Source organism: Amphibalanus amphitrite, unplaced genomic scaffold, assembly GCF_019059575.1.
Source record: "Amphibalanus amphitrite isolate SeventyFive unplaced genomic scaffold, NRLGWU_Aamphi_draft 001221F_arrow, whole genome shotgun sequence".
In the NCBI taxonomy this organism is placed as follows: domain Eukaryota; kingdom Metazoa; phylum Arthropoda; class Thecostraca; order Balanomorpha; family Balanidae; genus Amphibalanus; species Amphibalanus amphitrite.
Window position 1 is genome coordinate 165,223 of NW_024882715.1, and position 24,459 is coordinate 189,681.

The 24,459-nt window shown below is 45.2% G+C and overlaps 1 protein-coding gene across 2 annotated transcripts in view; it reads right to left on the reverse strand.

Annotated features, from left to right (window-relative positions):
- The window catches only part of LOC122371251 (pyrokinin-1 receptor-like), a 29,602-nt gene extending 10,981 nt beyond the window's left edge, over positions 1-18,621 (reverse strand). Inside the window, exons 1-3 of one of the 2 annotated variants that reach the window (XM_043347426.1) lie at positions 16,828-18,621; positions 8,824-8,933; positions 3,496-3,594 (exon numbers count right to left, since the gene is read on the reverse strand). In XM_043347426.1, the coding sequence (XP_043203361.1) occupies positions 3,496-3,594; positions 8,824-8,933; positions 16,828-17,662 (1,044 nt within the window). In that variant the 5' untranslated portion in view covers positions 17,663-18,621. The remainder of the gene's footprint in view (positions 1-3,495; positions 3,595-8,823; positions 8,934-16,827) is intronic. The other variant, XM_043347425.1, reaches the window with a different exon arrangement.
- Between the last annotated feature and the right edge of the window lie 5,838 nt (positions 18,622-24,459).

Sequence of the window (24,459 nt, forward strand, 5' to 3'; positions counted from 1 at the left end):
ATTGTTTTTCTCGCGTAAGCCCGTTTACAAATATATGTAGAAGCAATTGTCAATGACCTTAGTCAATGCCAGACAATACCTTTGTCACACACTTTTGGCACTTTTGGCGATGCAGGCCCGTTTAGAAAGCTAAACGGGCCTGCATCGCCACTTCCCTGCTGGCATTTACAAGCGAACTTGTAATTATTTCTGTAATACTGCATTTCTATCAGCTGGCATCAACCCTGGACCGATATCGGTGCAGTTATTCGCCGAGGATTAGCAGGTAGCTTTCGAAACAATTTGTCTGTTGCCATGACGACGTTCGAAAAGCACGCTGCTGATTTGCCGGCAGGTGTTCGCGGTGTGACCGCTAATACAATTGAACAGACAATTGAACAGCGCACCAATTTATGTTCCGCGCCATATATTTTTTTAAATAGATTTAGTCCAAACCTTTTTGATTGGAAGGATTCACAAGGACAGAGCCACCGCTAAGCGAAGCTTGTTGGGTTGACCCTGACCTCTACCCTCCGGTCGCGCAATCCCAGTTCTATCCTCTTGGTTCTTTTTGTATACTGGGGTATACATCGTCTTAAGTCGATCTCTACGGAATTCACTAATGGCTAGGCTATTTCATGGCCATGCGTTGCATTCTTCATGCCATGGTCCGCCACCTGGTGGCTGAATTTATATCCTCAAGTTGAATTTGTTGACGCCTCAGCGCTTCAATCTTCCCGGTATCTCGGTGGTCGCAGCATAGAGGTACGTCTCCTAATTATTTTCCTGTTATTTCTTTTTAAGAGTATGACTCATTGAAAACTGTTGTTTTGCTAACACAACCATTCGTTGTTGATCATTGCCTGCAGGTTTTGTAAACAAAATTGTGTGTTTGAAACTTTGCCAGAAAGAATTAAAGTTCATGTATACTAAGGTATACTAATGTCCTTGGTCCGAAAAATTTTGAGACGTGCTTAAGAAGTAGCACTACAATTATTGGGAGGAATTGGCCTCTGAAAAAATATATGTACACCCGAGTGACCAATGGGATCCTGCACGACGGAGAAATGTAAACGTCAGCATACAACGGACTGTGCCTAGGACTAGTCATGTATACTGTAGTATACATGGTCGCTGTGTTAGTTAAAGCCATTTTTTGTGGCTCACATACAACATTATGCCTTCAAGTAGCTCTGTAGTTGAGCGTTGACATTCTTCGAATCGTTGGTGACCTCAATGACCGTAGATCCTCACTCAAAGTTTGATAAATCGCCCGATGAATTAGAATCCGACCCCTAAGCACAATGACGTAGGCAAGCACCTCCCTAAAACACACCGTACGGCGATTTTTTTTAGAGATGTCGCTTCAGATAATGCTGCAAGGTCTTCCTCTACTGCTTATCGATTCGCAACAAGTGCTACAAGTTCCATATCTTCAAAGGAAATTGCAACTAAAGACCTAAGAGCAGTGGGCAATGGGCAGAAGAAGCGGAAGTTAAGGGCGAGCGGTGTTGATAATTAAACGTGACAATACTATTAGCCATTTTACGCCCTAAACAAACGAAAAAATACACTTCGGTGATTGTATGGAAGTTTTCATGGATTGCATTTCAGTCATATTTTATAGGCTTTGAGTATTTTTGTATATCACAGTATACATGTCATTGCGCATGCGCGATGACCTTCATGGCTGAAATGTCACCAATATGGTCATTATTAGCACCAAAGCTCTCAGCCAAAAAAGTTTCGTTGCTCTCCATTCATGTGCTGCTTGGCGGGACTCAAGAGGCTATGGCAGAATTTGGAGTCCAAAGTTTAACGTGCGCACATAGCCACGCACGGCCGGTCCCCTCACTGACTTCGCCTGGCTACGGCCTGCCACCAACCGCAACTTTACCTGTCAGGAGGCCCATAAACGTCAAGCGTCCGTCGCGCTTCGAACCCGGACTGTTATAACCGGGAACGCGTGCTCTCACCACGTGGAGTCAAACGCTCTACCGACTGAGCTACGGGACCGGCTACAAGCTCCGCGATGATACAAGCTTCGCGAGGCTCCAAAATACATCAACTAGAGCGTCTCAAATGAAGTGTTTATGGGCAATAGTTATGTATGTTTTTATCAATAGATAGACCAGTTCGTTTGTCTTTGTGTAGATACTGATCACGTATATTACATAGTCATTGCATAGCCTATTGGAGCAAAAAGTTTTCATGGCAATGGTCTCAGGCAATTGGAATAAGCTGCAGTACCTATGAAAATAATTTTTTTCATTATATTAGTAGAACAGGAAAACAGAGGTAATAAAAATTATTTGAAGGAACAACAAAATAAGCATGTGCTATCAATCCATATTTGCATCCTTGGAAATCATCGGTTGAAAAAGTGAACCACGTTTCAATACTATACGCATCACTTACAAACACTCTCCATAATTATGGGCAGTCTTTCAAGCGTTATATAATCAGTCAATATCAGTTTTCCTACTAGCATAGTACGTATATCAATCTTTGCATCGTAGGTATAGCTATAAATGCCAACTGCCAAAGTAGTTATACCATGAATAAAGCTGAACATTGCTATGAAAGTGTGTGTAGTATAGCATTTACAATGTAAGTACATACGTTTATTCACGTAGTTATATTTATAGCGAATGCATCACAATTATTCCCAGCATGCTACCACAAATAAAAAGTAAGTGCAGCATGTATGGAACAAATACGTCTTCACTTTTCAGTTGCTACCACGATCAACTTTCCGAGCTGTCTAAACGTGTAGGAAACGTTTTGAAACATTTCTGATGCATTACAAACAAAGCATGACAAGCACTAAAACACTAATGAAACATGATGCATCGTGCATGCCAATGTTTGCCAGGTGAGTACTCCTGTGTTGAACGAGTTTATTGAACACTCGGATTTTTAAGCCTGTCTTATCACTTGAGGCGCTTAAATGAAAAGCGCACGTGAAATGTAAAGACCTTAGACGCACGCCAGCTGAAAAAAGATTCTACCTTTTGACTTTCTATTCTTCCCTATAGCTTGTCTCGTGACTTATTCAATTGCGCACTTACAGCGATCTGACAGGTTAAAAAATCCGACTATGCCATTACAATCTGCCTAGTAAGAACGCATTTTATGGCCTGGGCTATATGTTTTCCGTGAAGTAAACAAAATTCACTCATCAAGGTTTTTTAGGAACGACATGCGAACAAAACATTTTCGGGCCGATGACCCATGCGGCGTGCCATTTTGAGCATTGTATAAAATGACAAATAAATCGATTCCTACCTACCTTTATCAACCCTGATCCAAGGTCACGATCGGTCCGCTGCCACAGAGGGGTTTGTACTTTGTCGATATGCCATAAAAGAACAAACTTCCAAGGCCGGCCAATCAGAATGCACAAGCCTGAAAGCTCTGCTTATAATGCACGCACCAATCATAACACAGTAAGCAAGGGTAGGAAATGCAAAAAAGCAAATGAGGATGGCAGAACAAATATTCACAGAGACTTACCCGAACGGCTTGTCGGAACTTGGCGCTCATAATATGGTAGAGAATGGGGTTGACGCATGTGCTGACAAAGTAGAGTACTCCAGAGACCCGATACAGACCCTGTGGCAGAGGAAACACAAAACGACGTGGTTAATTGCAGGGTCAAATGAAAACACTCACTGTCAGTAGCTTGGGGTCAGATGATGTGCCCTGATCTAAAGTACGGCACGTGTGAGGAAAAATGGCCTTGAGGTGCCTGAATCACTTTGCACGTGTTTTTATCACTGTAAATTCGTAGTTCCGAGCTGGTTCCGAGCCTATGTCAGGGGCCTCAGCTTGGGGCAAATATTGCTGAAAAGTCTTGATAGAAATGTTCTCGGATATATTGGAGGAAATATGAAGGCTCGTGCATTAAGGGCTGCACTTTCATTTCTTGTTTTCTTATATTTGCCAGACGTTAGTTTTCTTTTTGTGCTGGCGAGCGAATTATCTCATTGCGATTTGAATAGAAAAGGTATCGGAAACCTACATCAATGCTTCGTCATGATATTTCCTGTAATCTACTGCTCGAAAAAGGTGCATTCATCCATCGACAATACCACCCTCGCTCCCATTCAGCAGCTAGCGCGGAATCTAGCAAAGAGCAGCGAAAATTGCAGAAATGGCGCTTCCACAGATGTTGGTACTTTGCCGTGTGACAGCAGCTCCTTTGTTGCTTGCTTCTATCACATGCCGGGCGCCTTGGTACAGATGACAACCAGCCTGACCTCTTTCAGCTGACATCCGATGTAATGACCTATCGCTCGCCTGAGGTCGATCGATCGACCCCTGTCGCGAACGACAGGGATGGACGCCTGGGTCGCCGGCCGCCATCTATGATTTATTGCAAATTGTTGTGTCTTGTTGCCACAGACGCCCAGTGTCGAACTGACGCCCATCGCGTTATCAGTCGCTGGCTCTCCGGCGCTTCAGAGAAGCACATTAATAAAACAATCAATGCGTAGGCATTTATTATACATCCAAACTAACCAATCGCCGACACTCCATCGGTTTTCATGGCCAGGGGATTTTTGAATACATTTGAATACAACTTTGACAGAAACCTCAGACGCAGAATCATCGAACTAAATACGCCACAGCGCTTGAAAATAAACTGTTCAGAAATTACTCGCCTTTAATAAGAAGGCGAGTTAATTGCAGTCATTGGCTTCTCTTTCGTCAATAATTAACTCATAATTAATCGCGCAATTATTTAAGCACGTAAATTTGACAAGTAGTCATTTTCATTTGATTTCTTATTTACTTTAAAATTCAAAATCAAAATGAAAAAGAAAATGATGGAAGATGATGAGCTTCCCGGGAATGGGGCATGTGAAGCTTGGTGGACGGAGAAATATATAAACAAAAATAAACAAATGTGAGCCATTCATTTACCTATTTCATTAAGGACTACAAATGATGTTTTCAATATTCAGCTATCCCCATGTACAAGCATATTGCTGGTATTATTTACTACTATAATGTGGCATTTACGGATCAAATAAGCATTTCTTCAACCAGCCCCGGGACATCAAATTTGAACACAAATTTGAAAAAGATAAAAATTGATGTAGATGTTTTGATCGAATTGATCGTTGTCTTATATCTCATATAATATTAAAAATATGTCTACCCAACATTATTTACCAAACTCTTCTCGTTGGTTTATTCGTTTATTTTATGTGGTCATTTATTCATTTATTTTATTTATTATGGATTCATTTATTTTATATGGTCATTCATCATGGATTTGAATGTGCACACTCAATGAGACCCGCTACGACTCATTAGCTCAACGAATCATTACTTTCGAGGCAAGGCGTGAAAATTATAAGACGTCATCATTATTGATTTTTGATTAAACGAGCTTGATAGATAGAAGAATCTCCTCAACATGTACTCGCTGACTGTCAAATGTCCTCTTTAACGACAGCGATTCATACTCAATACGCACACAGTATTGTTAGTCTATCATTGTTAAGAAAGAGCTACCCCAAAGCACACACTAAGGCTGATCGCGATCCAAGATTATAAGCATTCTCATTAATCCCAATAAAACCAACCAATCAGTCCAAATCACATAACAACACGGAGTCATTTATTTAACTGCTCGTGCGTGTATGTGTTTTGGCGGGTGCTGGCATGGCCCGAGCTACACAGCTTGAGTTAGGAATGTCCCCACCGCCTGGTTGGTCCCAGCAGCTGCCAGCAGCTGCCAACAGCTGCCACAGAGCCGGCAGCTGCTGGATATAATCCAGCAGCTGACTGGCACAGCTGCCCGGCGGCAGATATGGATGAAAGGACAACATTCAGCTTGTCGGGTAGTATGTCAACCCGACACTAGCCAAAATGTTGCGATACGTCGGAATGGCGGAATAGTATATGGGAAAAGGATATGTAAAAATAGTAGGATCAATGCAAAATATGTAATGGAATATTTGACAAGTATCATCTTACTTATATAAATCCCAGGCTGAAAATATTAAAGGCATTCGGTTGCTTTCAAGGTAGCAATAATGTCGATTAGAAGTTGTTTTATCAGCCAGATGCAGTAAAGGTTGTACCAACTGTACAATATGGCATAATTTCGACACATTGGTACCTTTAATGTATGTCTTATTATTTATTCTTTTTTTCAATTTATCAGGTTGTTTGGCTTCATCTAGTAAATACCATATCACTGCATGTATGCTACATGCGAGGTTATGAAGTTCAAGTGATATTAATGATCGCTATTCTATGAATAGCCTATTATGGTATGATAGAATGGAATGCAATGCCGAACAAAGATTCCCTTGAATGAAAATCTTACGATTCATCAATTCGACACGTTCAGAAGGCTGGCCAGTGGCGGCCAGGCCCTCTCTAAATAAGCAACTTAAAATGACCCGTAACAAGTTCACCCACGTTCCGTTTCTCTTTTAATTCTTTTATGCAGCCAATCCAACTGGACGCTGACTGATTCATTGGCAAAGCCAACACTCTGGTCGGTGAGAAGGACGTACGACTATCAGTGGCACATTTAGATGGCACATTCCATTAGTTCCCGGCAACAAAAGAATTACGGCTTTATTCAAGAGTGGGTTTGCCTCTGAGGCTACACCCAGGTCTTAAATCTCTCAAACGTACTCGAGCTTAATGCCCGGGCACATTAGAAATCTACATAAACATCTAGTGGTGGCGAACTCTCCCCAGGCCCGGTAAGCCTGTATTTGAACTTGTGTCTAGACATCAGAGAACTTACAGGAAGTATTCGCCGAACAGGGTCATTAGACGGTCGTTTCGGCACTCAAAATGGAGACGTTTGTCTACAGACGTCTATCAAATGCTTATGGGCGATAAAAGATGCAGTACTGTGAGAGCGCATGTCGCCATATTGACATGAAAATGAAATATTGCCATATTTAATTTTGTGTTATAGTTCGTGGTACCGGGCAGTCATGTGACGTAAAAGGAAGTTACTCGAAGTTGAAGGATTACTCAATTGGGCTTATTTCCTTTCTAAAACGTTTGAAATGTCGCATTGAGTAGAACTCCAATTTTCTCTGATGACATACTGTGTGCGATGCATTCATATATCTTATCTATATTTTCAAAAACCTTGTGCACAAGCCAACGCTCAAACCAACTGAAGCATTTGGAAACGTTTTCACATGGAAATACTGGAGCTAGTGGCCTATATTTCGTTTGCATATATTGGAGTGGCAACAACAGCATGGCACTTGCAGCAATCGAAGGCATCTATTTAGTACCACAACACAACATATGCTTAGCTGTGATTCCCGACTGGTTCCATTTATTCGGATTTGACGACATTTTCAAAGTCAGTGTATATCCAGTCAACTTTACCAGAAGACCGCATTTAAGCTGAAAATGCAGTGCCTGTAAATACAGCGATAACCTGTGGCCAGCCAGAGTGGCTCGGCCGGCACTATCGTATATAACTGCAGATAAAGCTCCAGACTTGTCGAGTCAGCCACCACATAAGACGGGGTAGTTTGAATGGTTTATTGGACACTTTGACTTGTGCAAGGGCACAGACTGCAGCGTCCTAGGCACCGAACATTGCTCTTATAAGCCGATCGAGCGAAAAAGAGTGGTGGTCTTTAAAAAAGCGATTCTTTTCTTTCAACCCTACAAACGTCGGGAGACACGGTGAAATTAAAAAACACAAAGTGAAATCCCCAATCTATTGGCAATGACGATCACATTTGGTGGAACAATTGAAACCGAAGAATACGATACCACAGCCCTTTCGCATCAGATCTCAGTTTGATTTTTAACGTCCGAATAAATAGGCCGTTCCTCCAAGTTCACAGCATTCGCGCTACTTTCTGAGGAAACTAGGAACCGAGTGGCTGGTCGGCTTTTCTTACACGAGTCAAGCTGAGGCTCACCCGAAAGTTTATAGACGAGGCACCACAATATTCCGCAGCCCACAATTTCTGTCCGCCGTCTTAGGCACAAAAACAAACTACATATGCGCGACACATAACATCCGAACGGCAAAAAATAAAGTGCCGATGATGGGTATAAGCGTGCGTTTGCCGTTTGGTTGAAACCTGATGCTCCCAGGGCTGTAACGATAGATCTACTTTTTTGCATGACTGACTGCCAAGCCCCGGTATACCGGCTATCTCCGAAACAAAACACCATCGCATTTATAGGATTGCATTGCGACGACATCCTCAGTTAAAATAAGGTTCTCTGAAAGCACATAAACAGTTGCGAGGTCACTGGCCGCTAAGACATTTCGATACCAATTTAAACGGGAAGTAGACAGGTTGCATTTTATTATCATAATTAACGGATTGAAACTTTAGAAAATCATTCAATTATTCATTGAAAGGCATTAAAGGCATTATGATTATCAGCTGCTCGATGAAAAAGGCATTTAACGTGGTGGTTGAAAACGTAATGGCTTGATTCCAGTCCTGGATATGCTTCAAGGAACACAAGTTATAATATAGTTGCATAAATGTGAAACATTCAGTCTCACATTGCAAAGACATGGTAGACATTTTAAAAACGGCAATTTATCACTACAGGATAGGACGGGAAACAAACAGAGCTCGTTTATTTTCTCGTATATCATCAGACTTCTACATAAGAATCAGGTTTAGATTTATGGCGAGAACTTGAGTTTACTAGCTATGTATTCCCCTAAAATATTAGCTACATGAATAATTTATTACGTTCTGCATACATGCAAAATGTCAAATACAAAACTCGAAATGCGCAAACAGTTGAGCCAAAATGACATTACATCACGGTTTTGTACCACCGTTTTCGTTGTTGTAGTGATCTTACCTGCATAATGGCATTGACGACCTCTGATCGGTTGTCGGGCACGGAGATGGCCAGTAGTCTCTGCGCGTGGAATGGTGCCCAGCAGATGAAAAATGCTACCACCACCGCCACTGGGAACAGAGGGAGTTGGTCATGTCAGGTCTTGGTAAGCTCTAAGTCACCTCAGATGTCCAAGGTGCTATAACTCGGTGTCCCCTGAGCGCTGCCAGCGGATGGGCTGGTCATAGTTTTGCAACCGTGGGATTGAGGAGTGCCCCAGCCCTCACCAGACACGGGCATTCTTGGGTTTGTGTGTGTGTTGTAGCAAGTGTAGGTACTAGCATGGTCACAGCTACACATATTTTTTTTTTTAAAGAATTACACCGCCACCCATGAACAAGTGACCAGGTGTCCCGCGCTCGAGCCCAGCGACAACAGAACCCTTACGTTAACACCAGAAAAACTGAGGAGATAAATGTCGCAGCACTCCCTGCTAAGACAGGAAATAAACCAAACACAAGCAAAGAAGAAATGATAAGAGCCAGGGATTGCTAGTATGGCATACGAAGAAGGCAGAAAGTAGTCAATGGACTAATGAGCCATTGACTGAACCTCCCACTACGATCCCGAAATGAGCACTCATACTTTCATACATACTAGGGTTGACTATTAAGTAATAGAAGTGCCTTAAGCAATTTAACGTTTTTGCACGTGCACATGTTTTCTTGGTGTCATTTCATGCGCCGATGTTTTTTCTATCCAATGGTGAAGACCACATGTCCTTAGCTACTTCTTGCTCCAAGCTATCGTCGTTTTCCCAAGAGACCACCCGAACCTGCGGCGCACCATGAAAAAGGAGTCTGGCAATGGCCAAAATCGCGCGCCAAGCGCCAGCGCGAGGTCATCAGAGCTTATTGGCTTATTGTTATGGCTACACAATGGACAATTTCTATATTTTCATCAAAACAATACACATTGGCACGATAAATGACAGCATACACTACTCCAAATAATCGCCTTCAAGCATCACACACCATTCCAGCCTCGTCTTGACCCACTCCTGGAACGCCGCCAGAAGACTGATCGGCGCTTTCTTTCTCAAACCGATGAAACCACCGACATATCGTCTGTGGGGAGGCTGCGTCGCTCCATACTAGAAAATAAATTTTCTGATATTGGTAGGCCTTTTCCCTACGACAAACTGAGCTCTAATGACCTTGCACTCGGCGCTGGCGCGCGGCTTTGGCCATTGCCAGGTGGTGCGCCACAGGTTCGGGAGGTCTCTTGGGAAAACGACGATAGCTTATAGCAAAACGTAGCTAGGGACATGTGGTCTTCACCATTGGATAGAAAAAAGATCGGCGCATGAAATGACACCTAAATAATGTGTGCACGTGCAAACCCGTTTAATTGCTTAAGGCACTTCCATTACTTAATAGTCAACCCTAGTACATTGGGTAAGGGGGTTTCTGTGCATACAGGTAAAAATTAGTCTGGTCATATATAATGCTGGTGTTTATGGTGTGACCAGGGGAGCTCTTCCAGCTAAGCAAGGCTTGTTGCTGGTCGAGTCCCCAGGTCACAGCATATGAATGCGGCGTATAGTCTGAATATATTGGAGCATATTTGTTTGAAATCCTTTTTCAGCTCAAAAGGGACTTTATAAATCATGTTTAAATTTGCAATTTTTGGACCTAACAACTGACTCGACTAAAATGACTTGAGAACCTTATTTTTGTTATGTGTATCTGAGGATTAGTTGATTTTTAATTATTATTATTTATCATTTTTATTATTTATTATTTTACCTATATTACTGCAAACCATCGCAAATGGACACTTATTGTCCACCACGGACATTAAACGTGACTTTCAAATGGCATGGTGTTGAAGCTTGACCTAAACGGTATTCGTTAGAACGCAAAAAAACAGCTCTAAAAATAGCATGCCTGAAAAGCTATCGTTTGGTTTCTTTTTTAACCCTCGCATGTGTGCGGCGTTTGCCAGCTTCTAATGTGTAGGGGGGGGGGGGTCGGTTGGACCCCCCCTTGCCGTTTGGCCCCTGATCGAGCTAGAGCTTCGCGGAAAAAACGAGCGTGTTGCCCGTGACGAGAGGAAGCCGATGATACCCAATTTTAAGGTCCTAGGTCATTGGTTGACCTTCCAGGTCAGGTCAATGACCCAAAGTCGGGAAAATCGGGACCTGTTAGAAAGTCGTAAAGTGTGGCTGCTAAGGGGTTTTTCGGGGCGCTGATCACGAATATCGTGTTAGTTTTGATCACAGATGATGTCTTGAAGCATTTAGACCAGGTCGGGTCAGGTCAGGTCAGGTCAACCAGTAGGCGTCGTGACGGGTATTCGTAGTACGTGTCAACCGCCTCTGACAGCTTCGTAACATGTTACGAAGTCACCAAAACTACTTCGTAAATGTCCAAATGGTTGCTAAATTCGAATTCAGCTCCAAAAACTAGCCTAGAAACATGTAAAACTCGAAAAAGTGACCCGAGGTCACCCGAGGTCACCAAAGGTCAATGACCTGACCTGACCTTCAGGTGACCTTGACACACACGGGAGTAACATCTAATCACATGTTTGAACGTTTGAAACCACGAAAAGCTTGCAAACACGCGGCTAGTGCGAGCCGACATACGCGAAATCGCGATTCCGACCAAACATGGTCTCGGAAAAGAGGTCACAGGTCAAAGGTCATTTGGGTCAGGGTCATGAAATTTTCAGGGTAAGTGTAAAATTGATCAATGCGAGGGTACTGAAAGTTTCGTCGCGATCGGCCGCTTTTTACGCGAGTTATTCGCGAAAAACCATGGGGGGGGGGGGGGTCCATCCGACCCCCCCCCCCTACACATGCGAGGGTTAAATAGCAAGTATGGAGCATGTATTTGTTGGAATCCATGCAATTCGGAATAAGGTGATGCTAAAACCGGCACCTGGGGACATGTGAAGCCGCAGTTTAATTAGTGTTTAGTTTCATACAATAATAAGGCTAATGAAATGGCACCACCTCTAGAACGTGGGCTTGTCAATGGCACAACAGACAAAATAATGCTGATAACATGGAACTCTTTTTCGCTTAATTATCATTAGATACGTGCCATGAGCAAAATCATATAACGAATGAAACAAATGTGCTGAAGCAGCCGTCTTCAATACAGACAAGAAGTGCCATTGATGGCATATTTTTCTCACACATGCAGTTCGCTCATGAGCTCCATGATGGTGAGTTTTTACTCATCTCTTAGAAAACAGCAGCTCTATCAAATCACATTTCTTTCATGTGATTGGCACCGTTGGCGAAAGAGGAATCATGACCATGAATCTGGGTTTTGATATCTAAGTAAAACTTTCTGTCAATAACTGTCAGCCCACGGGACGTTTGATTTATACTCATCATTCCGTCATTTATTGAATAGTTTATTATTGTACCTCAAGCCGTGATCACATTTCTTAATCCTGGTCACCGATAAAACGGATATAGAGGATTCTTCATGGCTCCGAGTGGAAGATAAGGATATCTTTTCCAAGCGGGTTAAGAAAAGGATAGGAAAAGATATCCGATCTTCCACGAGTGAGCCATGAGGAATCCTATATCTTTCTATGTTGAGGTTTATTTTTAATTAATAAAATACTATATTTAAATGCATTCACATATGTAAAAATAGATTCAGAGCACTTTGTTCTTATTTGATAAGTTTCATCCATAAACAATGTCGTTCGGTTATTGACCCATCGTCACTTGAACTCTTGATTTTTCGCTATGAACCCTCGAGACCTTATCTTTACATCTCAGAGGGATGCAGATATAAAAATTCTTATCTTTGCATCTCAGAGGAGTGCGAGATAGAAATATCCCTGCACTGTAGACCCGATGGCAAATAAACCTCAACTAGAAAAGCCACCAGCGCACCTGGCTATCACAGTTCAATGATCAGCAGAAGAACGCTGTCTGCCGTGTTTAAGATCATTCACCGGACAGTCTGGGGACTCATCTGAACACGTGACTGTGGCAGCTTGACCCCGCAAATAGCCTTTAGACGTGCGCTCTGTAAATGCATCTCTAGAGAGCCTATCATGTGAACACCAAGCTCAATTGACCGAAGCTATGGCCAGGAATATTCGATCTAAAGCCACTGGATCGGGACATGAGGTTACCTCTGGGCAGCGCGCCATGCGACTATCAAAAGAGCTGAGTCCCATGAATTGCAAATAGGATAGAGTTACTTACGAATGCGGCTGAGGCCTCCACAGTGTTCAGAGCACGAGATACATGTTCATGTAAATAAATAATGACGGAGCTGGTTTAGTTTGGTATCAGATAGCGCTAGTGCATTTGTGTGAAATATCACACAGAGTAACTCATAAACAAACAATGACTGCATTTGGAACGTGCAATTTATAAGCACACACAGTTTGCTGTTTACAAATTGGTCACGAATTTCATGGTGGTTTCGTTATCATGACAGCGTATTACTAAAAAGCGTGGTTTCCCTGAATTATCTGGAAATTTCCCAACAACTACAAGCATTTTGATGCCAAATTTTGTCACGACTCTCCATCATCGATGCAGCATTGAAAGACTCCAGCGCAGCGTAAATTATGGATATGACAATCAATTTCACATTTGGCCCAATTTTTAACAAACGCGCTCAGGCGCTTACTAGGTCAGGTCAAACTACATGGATCACTATGGGGTTCACTATCAGTGGCCCCTTCGTGTAAGGTGTCAGGTCAAGCACGATATGTGCGTTTTGCATGTCTCATAAATTGATTGCTAAGCTGATGCATCACATTGGATGGACTTGGCCGATGATGGTATAAGCTATAATGCCCACTCATCCAGTGTCACTGTCTTGACAGAATGGTGCTATGAAGTTTTACTGTTATCCTTGTAAGTGAAACATGATCGAAGGCAGAAAGCACTCCGCAGTGAAATCAGTTCGCAGGGTACACTGAGTTATTCATGAAATTGCGAAGTAGTATAAGCGATAATAAGGTTTAAATCTGAGCATCTGTTCTGACCTTTCAAACAAGTTCATAAAACGTTAGCTTGAAGGTAATTAACGGCGGGGACTGACCAGCTGCGTCGGTTGATGTTGTGGGTATGCCTCTTTAGAAATAAATGCAATTCATTCCACCGGAAATTATGGAGCTATGTTTAGCGCTTCTTTGCAGGCTAATGAGGTCGTTTGAACATTTCAGTCGAAAATATACTGTAGCTATTACTCTTTCACAACGGCAACTTATTATTTTCCTAGAAATATGATTGCTATTTCCACTTTAATTAGTTAACATTTTGAATGGCTTAGACTTGATATAAAAACTTTTCAGCTATCGTGAAGTGATGCCTGAATCTGAAGTCGTTGAATCGATTGGACTTTCAAATTCACATCCATTTATATATTCAAGACTGTTATTCATGATGTGCGTCAATTTAAAGTGTCAGTAGTGTGTGTATATAGTTATACTATATACCTAAAGTTCGTTTTTTTAAAGTTTGCCCCTCACTGTAAACGTCTCTTTGAACACAGCACGAGAATTGCTAGCTGAATTACAGAGAAAACTGGTTAGCGCACACTGTATTGTAGATATGAATAATATTTTCAAAATAAGTTTTGAACACCGACGATGTAACGTTATCCCGCGCCCTGCTGGGGGGGGGGGGGGGTGTTTGAACACTTAAGCGCCGTGCAATTTATTTATTAGTTCACTTCAGACATAACTCCTGAGAAGTCGCCTATCCCTGTGGGGCTGTAGGTATTGGCAAATACGAGCTATGAGTCTGAAATAGTAAATAAATTTGATGAAATTGATGGTCAGTGAAATCTGGTCAAATCAATGTGCGCCAACCAGTTTTCTCAGTAATTCAGCTAGCAATTCTCGTTCTGTGTTCAAAAAGACGTTTACAATGAGGAGCAAACTTAAAAAAACGAGCTATACCTCATTTGCCTCTTAGGTCGGCCCGTTTTTTTTCTTTTGTTCCTTAACCCACGTCTAGCTTGGGGAGGGGTACAAAATCTACTCCGGTTTTTCACCAATAGCTCCTATGTAAACGCGTTTAGCCAGCGACGTAAATCTTTCAGAACGTTGCATACATAAAGTTGACATGCTCTCTGAACGTTTAAACGAAACCTGTTGGAAAGTATTTGAGAAAATGGTTTTTTAGTGAAGCCATGTCACACCATTTTTGCTTCAAAAACTTCTTGACATCTTCAGTTTTTCTCAAAGAAATCAAGACTTAACAAAAAGAATATGCGTTGCTTTAAATTTCCTTTCAAATAAATAACTCAGCTTTTGAAAAAAAGCTTTGATACAACTATACAAAAAAAAAGAAAACACACTTATGGCCTCTACAATAGGGTCAATGGGAGAAAACTGAAATGCGCCTCTTCTGGACGAATGTCGTTCAAAACCCTCTCAAACATCGGTTCATAGGTAAACATGACACACTGAATAGGAAAAATGCACCTGTGACCCCTTTGTGTGTCCCTGAGGTCATTTCAGTTCATGAACAGCCACCAGCAGTTTTTGGCTATAACTTTTGATAGAGACGTTCTAGAGCGGTCTAAACACATCAGATGTGTTCAGCTCGACGATACGGATCGACTGATATGCAACATCACCCTTTCCGTTCAAGTCATGACCTTGACCTGAGGTCAACATTTCAAAATGACCTTTTCAGTTCAACATATAGTTCATTAGACGTGTCTCGACGAGAGGAACACGATACTGGCAAACGCTATGTCGTAGGTCTCTTGAGTCAAAAGTTATTACCGAAAAATATGTTTCGTGAAAACGGTTATTTTTAGTTTTTGCCCCCTGGAGGCTAAACCGTTGACCTGAGGTCAAATCTGACAAAATACTCAGAAAGATATGTGAAAGGGTTATCAAATGCACTTTTTCCGCGGCGTTGTGGCTCTCTTGTTCCTGAGTTAGCCGTGGGGGCTTCGAAAATTGTTGAAATAGACCAAATCTAACCTTTGATGACCTCTGTTGACCTGACCTTTGACCTGACCTTAAAATAACCAAGTATTTCTGCCATTATTTTTGACGTTCTTTCGGTTGCCGCTAACCGCGTGTCGCTACCTGACGCAGGAGCCGAGTTAGACTGGGGGGGGGGGGGGGGGTAGAAAACGCCCCCGTCTAAAACGGAAAAATCAGGCCAACAGCACGGCACGGGTTAAACTACCGCTAACACCCATGACCCATCAGCCAGCATTGTTATAAACAGCTGAAGCCAAGAGCTGTCGTCAATGAAAATATAAGCTGGATGGCTACCTGCCGCGCTGTATCAGCTATGGCAGCCAGCAATTTTACATTGCTTATTGTACTACTTCTGGTCGAGTTTTACATTACTTCGCGCGTCAACAAACTGGCATGACTAGTCACGGCTATAGACCGAGCTCTATTAGACAACTTTGTCTCATCTCACGCTGTCTGATGTGCACACCCAGAACGGTCGGAATGAGGAATATTCCTGAATGACTAAAGTCCTTTGCAACATAAAGAATAACTCGTACATGTCAAAGGTTAATGTAACTGCAGCATGGTGATTCATCAAGCTGAAACCGCCTTTTCAGCAAGATATATCGCTCGCATATGAGCAATTACAGCTAAAAAAATAAAGACATAAAAGTATGCAACAGGGTAGGGTAAAGCCCGAAAAAATACTCTACGATGGATAGCCGTGGGACGTGTACTATGTCTAAATTGAGGCATGCCCGTGCACCACAGCACTGCAAGCAAGCTTACAAAAAAAAACTTATTTAACAAAACGTTCGAAGGTAAGCATTGTATGGATATGTGAGCAGCACCCCAAAAATACATGAAAACATGTCGACGAACGAGGATAAAAACATGAAGCATGTCTTATAAAATGAAGTAGGTACACAGGCAAACATTTCCATGCGAAACCAGGGACCCCTTATTCCCTCCTTCAAACTAATCAGTAAAGCCAACATTTCCCACAGCTCTTCAGCATCCCCAAAGTACCCAATGCGTAAGAAAACTTACCTAGCATTTTGATGACGGCTCTCCTGGCAGCGATGGCACCGGCGCCGGTACCGGACCCTCCTCCGTGCATACTTCCTCGGGACATGTGCCTCGAGCGTCCGGAACGGCGCAGGCGCAGCCCGATGAGAACGTAGAGAAGCGTGATGATCATCATCGGCACGACGAAGAACAGCACTGACGACACCTCGAAGACGTAGGGGAAGAGATGGCGCACCACGTTGCAGTTGGCAGTCTCCTCGCGGATGTTACCGAACTCATCCAGCTTGTGTTTGATACCAAACTGAGCAGCGGGGAAACAGGCGCAGAGAAGTGCAACTGCCCAGATGAAGACGATGTTGCGGATGGTACGAGGGAGACTTGACATGGTCTGCTGTATCAGTGGATGGCAGATCGCCATGTAGCGCTCCACTGTGAAGAACACGATGGTGAGAATGGAAGCATTAGTGGACGTTTCGGCGCACAGTCCGTGAACGATGCAGAACGTCTCGCCAAAGGCGTACGGCTGTCCGGGCGTCCAGAAGCCGTAGAGCTCGATGGGCAGTCCAGTAACAAGAAGCAGAAGATCCGAGATGGCCATGCTGAAGAGATAATAGTTCGTCGCGGTATGCATGTACCTGTTGTATACGATGACGATGCAGGTGACTGTGTTGCCCACGGCGCTGAGAAGGAAGGTGATGACGTACAGCACCGTCATCGGGATGACGGTGTGCATGTCGCCGTCGGTGCTGGACGTGTCGTTGACGCTGTTGTGGAAGGCGGATGTAGAGGAGATGGAGTCGTTCAAGAAGTCCAAGCCGAAGTCATCAAACAAGAAGCTGTCATTTTCGGAGGCCATGATTTTCGGGTGGCTTTGAAAATTAGATTACGGAGGAAGCAGAGAAATGCTAAGCACGTGTGAGGAAATGCGAGGATTTGTGCTTTTCAAAAAATCTTTTACGTATATATCGCACCTGTTTTTCACTTGCGGTTCTTTCTCTCACAGCGCTTAGACGCCTGTCGAATCGCGTCCAGTTTTCTCCAAAGAGATTTGCCAACCAGCGGCAATGATATCCGATGTCCGTTTGCCACACCGGATGCTTGCACTGTCTATCACCAGTGTCCTGAGTTCTGTACCGTGCTGTCAGCGGCCGCCCTCTGTGAGACCGTTGGTACGCGAACGCTCACGCCGACGTCGGTCGCCCGACTGTTCCGCCGATCTCGACGCGGCACGCGGGGCCAGCTGTCGCTTGCGACGAACCACCTCGACTGCGGCGACGCGCGCCGCCGCCGCCGCCGAATCTGTCTGAACGTTGCGCCGATCGAATTTCTGCAGTCAGTGACCTTCGAGGCGCATCGGCCGCCAGACGCGCTCAGTTACCTACTGCGACAGCCTTCACACACCCTAGAGACGTGACAGGGCGACTAAATCTGCACCCTTGAGCTCGGGAGTAGAGTAGTTTTGGAGATGATCTGAGCAGACCCGCCACTGAGCACGGACTAGTCGACGGGAGGCGCCTCACTAACAAGAACACGAGCGAGCCGAGCAAGACGTTTCGGACGTAGGTTCGTTATTTGTTTCAGATTTATTGCTACTTGTCCGCGCTGATTGGGGCGGTCACGGAAATCGCTGCGAGTTGCCGCGTGAAATTGCTCGGCAACTATCCTCTCGTCGGCAGTACTCCTCTGTGACGCCGGTTTATTGGAATATTTGCTGGTGGCCGTTAGAAGTTCAATGTTGGCCGGGGTCAGGATGACCAGGCGTTCTTGATGCAGGCTGTGCGCAGCAGAAACCTGAAACGAGAAAATCGGAATCAAATAAAGAAGTTGATACGAATATACCTGAGAAGATCAAGCAGCGTAGGCGAGAATCATGTAGGCAATGGGCATAAGAGTTGGTAAACACACGTAGGTACTCGTCTGCCCAATGGAAGCACAAAACATATAAAGTTATAAAACTTGTATAACTGTTTGTATATACCAACGGATCGGCGATGCTCGCGTGTTTCGATTGATAAAAAAGTTTTTTTTTCTTTCTTTTAAATCAATTAAAATAAATTTCTATAGGATGTTAGTACAATAGCTAATAATATCGCTCTGCTTTTTCAGAAGCAATATTTATTTTTTAATATGCTAGTATTTAAGTAGGCAGGTGTCGTGTCATCTACGCTACAGGTATATCTAACACATTGAAAAATAATGCATGACTCCTCGCTGAGAAAAACCTGCACCAAGTGAATGCACCAAGTAGTGAATGCCTAAATAACTCAGCGGTCATCTACCTGTAAGCTTCAGAGCCCTTCACAAGGCTGCACAGTGACAACGATTCAGTTTGCAGTCCAGCAACGGCCTAGACGCTTGTCCACCCCCCCCCCCCTCCCTTCTCCAAACGACCCTGACGAACATCCCTCTCACCTGCTAATGACCCTCAGACGCCGTACGATATGCAAATTTTCCCGCGGCAAAGAGGCCGGTAAATAACGATAAACAGATGCCAAGTCTGCCACAGGAGTGCTGAACTGCAAAGCAAACACGATTTTCGTCGTAACGGTGGACCACCGAGTCGCTAGGCACGCGACATTGCATGCCAGCGAGTGTGGTGTTCTTTTAGGGCCTTGCGTGGTGTAGAGCTATTGCCGGAAAATATTGCTGTCGAAAGGCATCGAAAATGACAAGTGTTGCCATACCTAATTTGGAATGGCATCCATTGCTGATGTGTTTTCGTGTTTCAAAGTTTGCGGAGACATTAATCTGAAAATGCGTGACGCTGGTGTTCTAGTTTGTGCTCATTGGCTGATGCTTGCTGGGAGGCAATCGCGGTAATGACAGTGTCATCACATTAAAAGGCATTTAAAGGCCATCTTGATCTCCCATATATAAAGCCCTAATGATGCATACACATTTTTGCGTATGGTGCATTATGTGTCCCTCTTGCAGAGTGCACCCTCATGAAGTTATGCTGCTGGTTACAGCTACCGGTCAACCATCTGAACCCCACCCACCGCCCCAAAATAGCAGCATCTATCATCATGAGACCCCCCCCCCGCCACCACCAAAAGGCATGCGTTGAAACATAAGAGAAAAAAGAAACGTTCACGTTGCATATTTACGGCGTTTCATATTAACTGCAGGTTGCAGTTAGAGTCGCATAATTCAAATCATCACGTCGCAACTCTATTCAACCGAACCTTACAAAGGTGACACAGATTGGAACTGACAAGTGGCATAACGAACTTTCCCGTCGAATGGGATGGTCGGAATTGAGCGAGCCGTCCGCTAGACCCATAGGAAATGATCGAGTGGCCGAGTCGCAATCGTAAAATACTAGATAAGGTTTAATATTACTGCAGCTGGAATATAATTAAAACAGGGGAAGTTGCCAACGGCTCTGATAGCCTATCGTGCTAGCCGTTTGCGAGGTAGGGCTCCTTCGGAAAATAGACTGGAACAGGATCAACGTTACTGGAACCTATACAATAAAAAATAAACATGTTACATTCTGATATAGAAACAGTGTGCCATGAGGGATTTTAGCCCGCCCGATTTCACAGCACTGCCATCAGACGGTACAGTAAATACGCGCAGGGATATTTAGGCGACTGCCGTTCTCCGTATAGTTCTAAATCAATGAAAATTGATAGTTATCTTCGGAAGAGAAATAGACGAATTTCAAAGAAAATACGCTGACAAGAGCGAGTTAAGAGGAGTTAAATGATTTTTGAAGTTCAGACAATCCAACGCAGCCTCTACATATAATAAATGGATCACCAATGTCACTGGGTACAGCCAAACCTCCGTAAGCTTCTCGTCCTATTTTCATCACACCTTTTGCAGGTCGGCGTGCTCTCTGACCTTATATAAACACACTGTCTCGACATAAACTTCGGTAAACAACAACAAACGAGCGCGATAACGCTGTGTGGCCATAAACATCCCGTCTCCATTCACTTTTCCGGTTCGAGTTAATTACGTCATGTGAGGATGAGGTGTCTGTCTAGCGCCTTCTGCACGGTCTGAATTGATGGTCTCACGGCCTGTGAAGAGCTGGGTTGCTCAGGACACTCGTGGAGACGGTACCGGTTAGGGACGTCTCCGCAGTGGGCGCACGCTCTTGCAGCGCAGTCCGCGTACCTGGTACCGGTCGCCTTGCCTGGCCCTCAGCCTTTTGTGACTTGTTTCATTGTAGGTAGGTCAAATAGTTGGTTTTCTATTCCACTTCTTTTCCCACTCTCTGAGGCGTCTGTCCTCCTCCCTCCCCGTCCTTTCCATTCTCCTCTGTCGTTGTTTGGGGGCATCCGAGGCCACCGGCAGCGCCGGCCCTCTTCGCCCAATTTTTTTATCCGGGTCGGCTTATCTTTGTAATCTGCGGCTCCGCCCGCTAGTGTATTTTTATCTGTACTTTGCATCCCATCGCTACATTAAATTTCGCTATTCGCTTGAGTTGATGCTCCGCCTCACAGAGGAAACCGACCTGACTCAACACCGAAAATGACGACCACGACGCACGACACCGAGGCTGCAGCCTCCCTCCCACCGACAGCGACAACACCCGAAGGCCCGGCCTTCATCCTGATCAAGAAAACACGAGGCGGCAACTTCCTCCACACAAACCCGTTCAGCCTGCGCCGTGCAATCGACTCTATCTGCGGGACCGTCAAAAGCGTCAAGGCCCTCCGCACCGGCCCCCTGCTGGTCGAGACATTCCACCGGAACCAGACAGACGCCCTTCTGGCCAGCACCAGCCTGAAAGAGACCCCGGTTTCGGCCATCCTGGCCGACCGCCTTAACGCCGTGGAGGGCTCAGTCCGGTCGGACGCACTCACTGAGCTCAGTAACGCCGAGCTCCTCGAGGAGCTGAAAGACCAGGGCGTCTGCCGCGTCCAGCGCCTCAGATCCCGCGACGTGAAAACCCTGGGGCCCAACCCAACAGTACGTCTTTCATTCACCGGCCGCGTGCTCCCGCTGGCCATCACGTGTGGCTACCTGAGGGTACCTGTTGACCCGTGGGTCCCCGCCCCTCGACCGTGCCCCCACTGCTGGGAATTTGGGCACACGAAACGCGCCTGCCTCCGGCGCAACGCCCGCTGCGGCCGGTGCAGCGCCGAACACGCCACTGACGGGTGCGAGCGCGACCCCACCTGCGCTGGCTGCGGCGGCCCTCACCCGGCCTGGGACCGCCACTGCCCCATCCAACGTGACGCCAGAGAATGGCACCGCGAACAGGTGCGCGCTCAACGGGAAGAACACCGGGCTCGGGGCCGCCACCCCAGTGCCCCCCTCTGGGCACCGGCTCTGGACGATCGTGAGTGGCCGGCCCTCCCGACTCGCGACACACAGCCCCGCTCCGCCGCCGCCGCGACGTCAGCGCCGAAGCCGCCGCCGCCGCCTCGCCCGACCGCCGCCGCCGCCGCCCCCGCCGCCGCCGCCGCCGCTGCCGCCCCCGCCGCCGCCGCCGCCGCCGCCGCTGCCCCGATGCCGGCACCCGGACCGCGCCCGCTCATGGACCCCTGGGGCGGAGTCGAGCCGAGCCGCGCCGAAACTATGTCCACCCCCACCCAGGCTACGCCCACCCAGAGCGGCGATCCAGCAGACGACGACGAGCCGACACCGCGCGACCCCCACCAATCGCGACACTCCACGGGCTCTCCCTCTCCGAACAACCCCCGCGCTACGACCCCAGTATCGGAAGCCGATACCATCCCCTTGGAGCTCACGGACTCCGACTCAGAGCACGAGCGCACGATTGTCAGTGCCCCCTCCCCTCTGCGCTCACCCTCCACCCCTCCCCTCCAGCGAGGACTGTCCGAACCAATCACGGGCGAGGACTATGACCGCCTCCGAGAGCGGCCCGTAACCCGCTCGGTCACAAAGAACACTAGTTAAACTCCAAACAATGGAGGAATTTCTTCTCCAGTGGAACACAAGATCCCTTGTGGGCCACTGGGGGGAATTCCGTGAATATATGGTAAACAAAAAGCCATTAGTAGCCGCTATCCAGGAGACCAGATTTCTCGACTCAGATTCAATCAACTATAACTTCAACATTTTCGGCTATTCACTGTATTGCGATAACGTAAATGAACAACCTCGCCGAGGCGGCTCGGCTTTGTATGTATCTAACAATCTAATTCATCAACAAATAACTTTCAATTCGACTCTAAATTACGTTGCAACAACCATTAAAATCGCACAGCGAGACATTAACGTAATATCCCTTTATCTTTCCCCAACCCATAACGTAACCTTTCAACAACTGGATCACTTTTTCCAACAAATTCCTTCCCCTAAATTGATACTAGGTGATTTTAATGCACACCATACTGCCTGGGGCTGCCAATACACCTCACAGCGCGGACACATACTTAACAACATCATGGATGCGCATGACCTCATATGCCTCAACGACAAAACACCGACATATTACAGAATTGAAAATGGTATTAACAAACTTTCGGTCATAGATCTTGTTCTAGCATCCCCTGACATAAGTCTTCTCTTCTCGGCCCAAGTCCAAATCGATAAATATTTCAGCGATCACTACCCTCTTCACATAGTAGTAGAGTCCTCTTCAAGGAGTCAAAACGATTTCTTCCTTCCAAAATGGAACATGAGGAAGGCCGACTGGAACGGCTTTCAAGATTACATTGACAAATACATAGAGGAATATAACAACCACAACGTAAATATAAGTAATAATAACATTGATATACAAAATATTTTAGATATAATCAATGAAGCCGCAAATATTAACATACCACTTACCGGCCAAAGGCCCGGGTATAAACACGCTCCCTGGTGGAGTGACAGTTGTCAGAATGCGGTCGCCAGAAGGCGCAGAGCCCTCAGGCGATGCCGGAAGTGCCCCTGCCCCCAACACGAAAAAGAACTTCGCATAGAAATTAAAAATTGTAAAGACACCATACTTAACGCCAAAAAGCAAGCTTGGGAAAACTTCTCAAGCAAGTTCAACCGATTCACTCCCACATCCAAGATATGGGAATATATAAAATGTTTTAAAAATAAAAAGACGCCAAGCTTCAAAATACCATCATTGCTTATACACAACACACTCACAACAGAACCCACCACAGTAGCAACACATTTCGCAGCCCACTACGCATCCACCTCATCCCAAAACAGCTTTTCGCAAGTACTCCACCACGAACTCAGCACCACACTAGCAACACTTACCTTTCACTCCGACAATACAGAGCATTACAATCACCTATTTACCCTTTATGAACTTCAACTTGCAATTTCTAAATCTGGCAATACTTCGGTAGGACCAGATAAACTAGCATACCTATTTTTCAGAAAACTAACCGACTTCGGCCTAAATCAACTTCTCTCGGCTATTAACCAACTCTGGGTTGATGGCACCTTCCCAGACTCTTGGAGGGAAAGCATTGTCATTCCCATTCTTAAACGAGATAAACCAAACACCGATCCAGCTAGTTATAGACCTATATCCCTGTCAAGCTGTGCCTCTAAAATTGTCGAGAGAATGGTCAACAATCGAATCAGGGTGTATCTAGAGTCCAACAATCTCCTTTCACAACACCAAAACGGCTTTCGCCCAGCCCGTTCTACAGCGGACAGCATAATCCACATAATAGACACAATTCAGCAAGGCTTTTACAATGACAAGGTCACCGC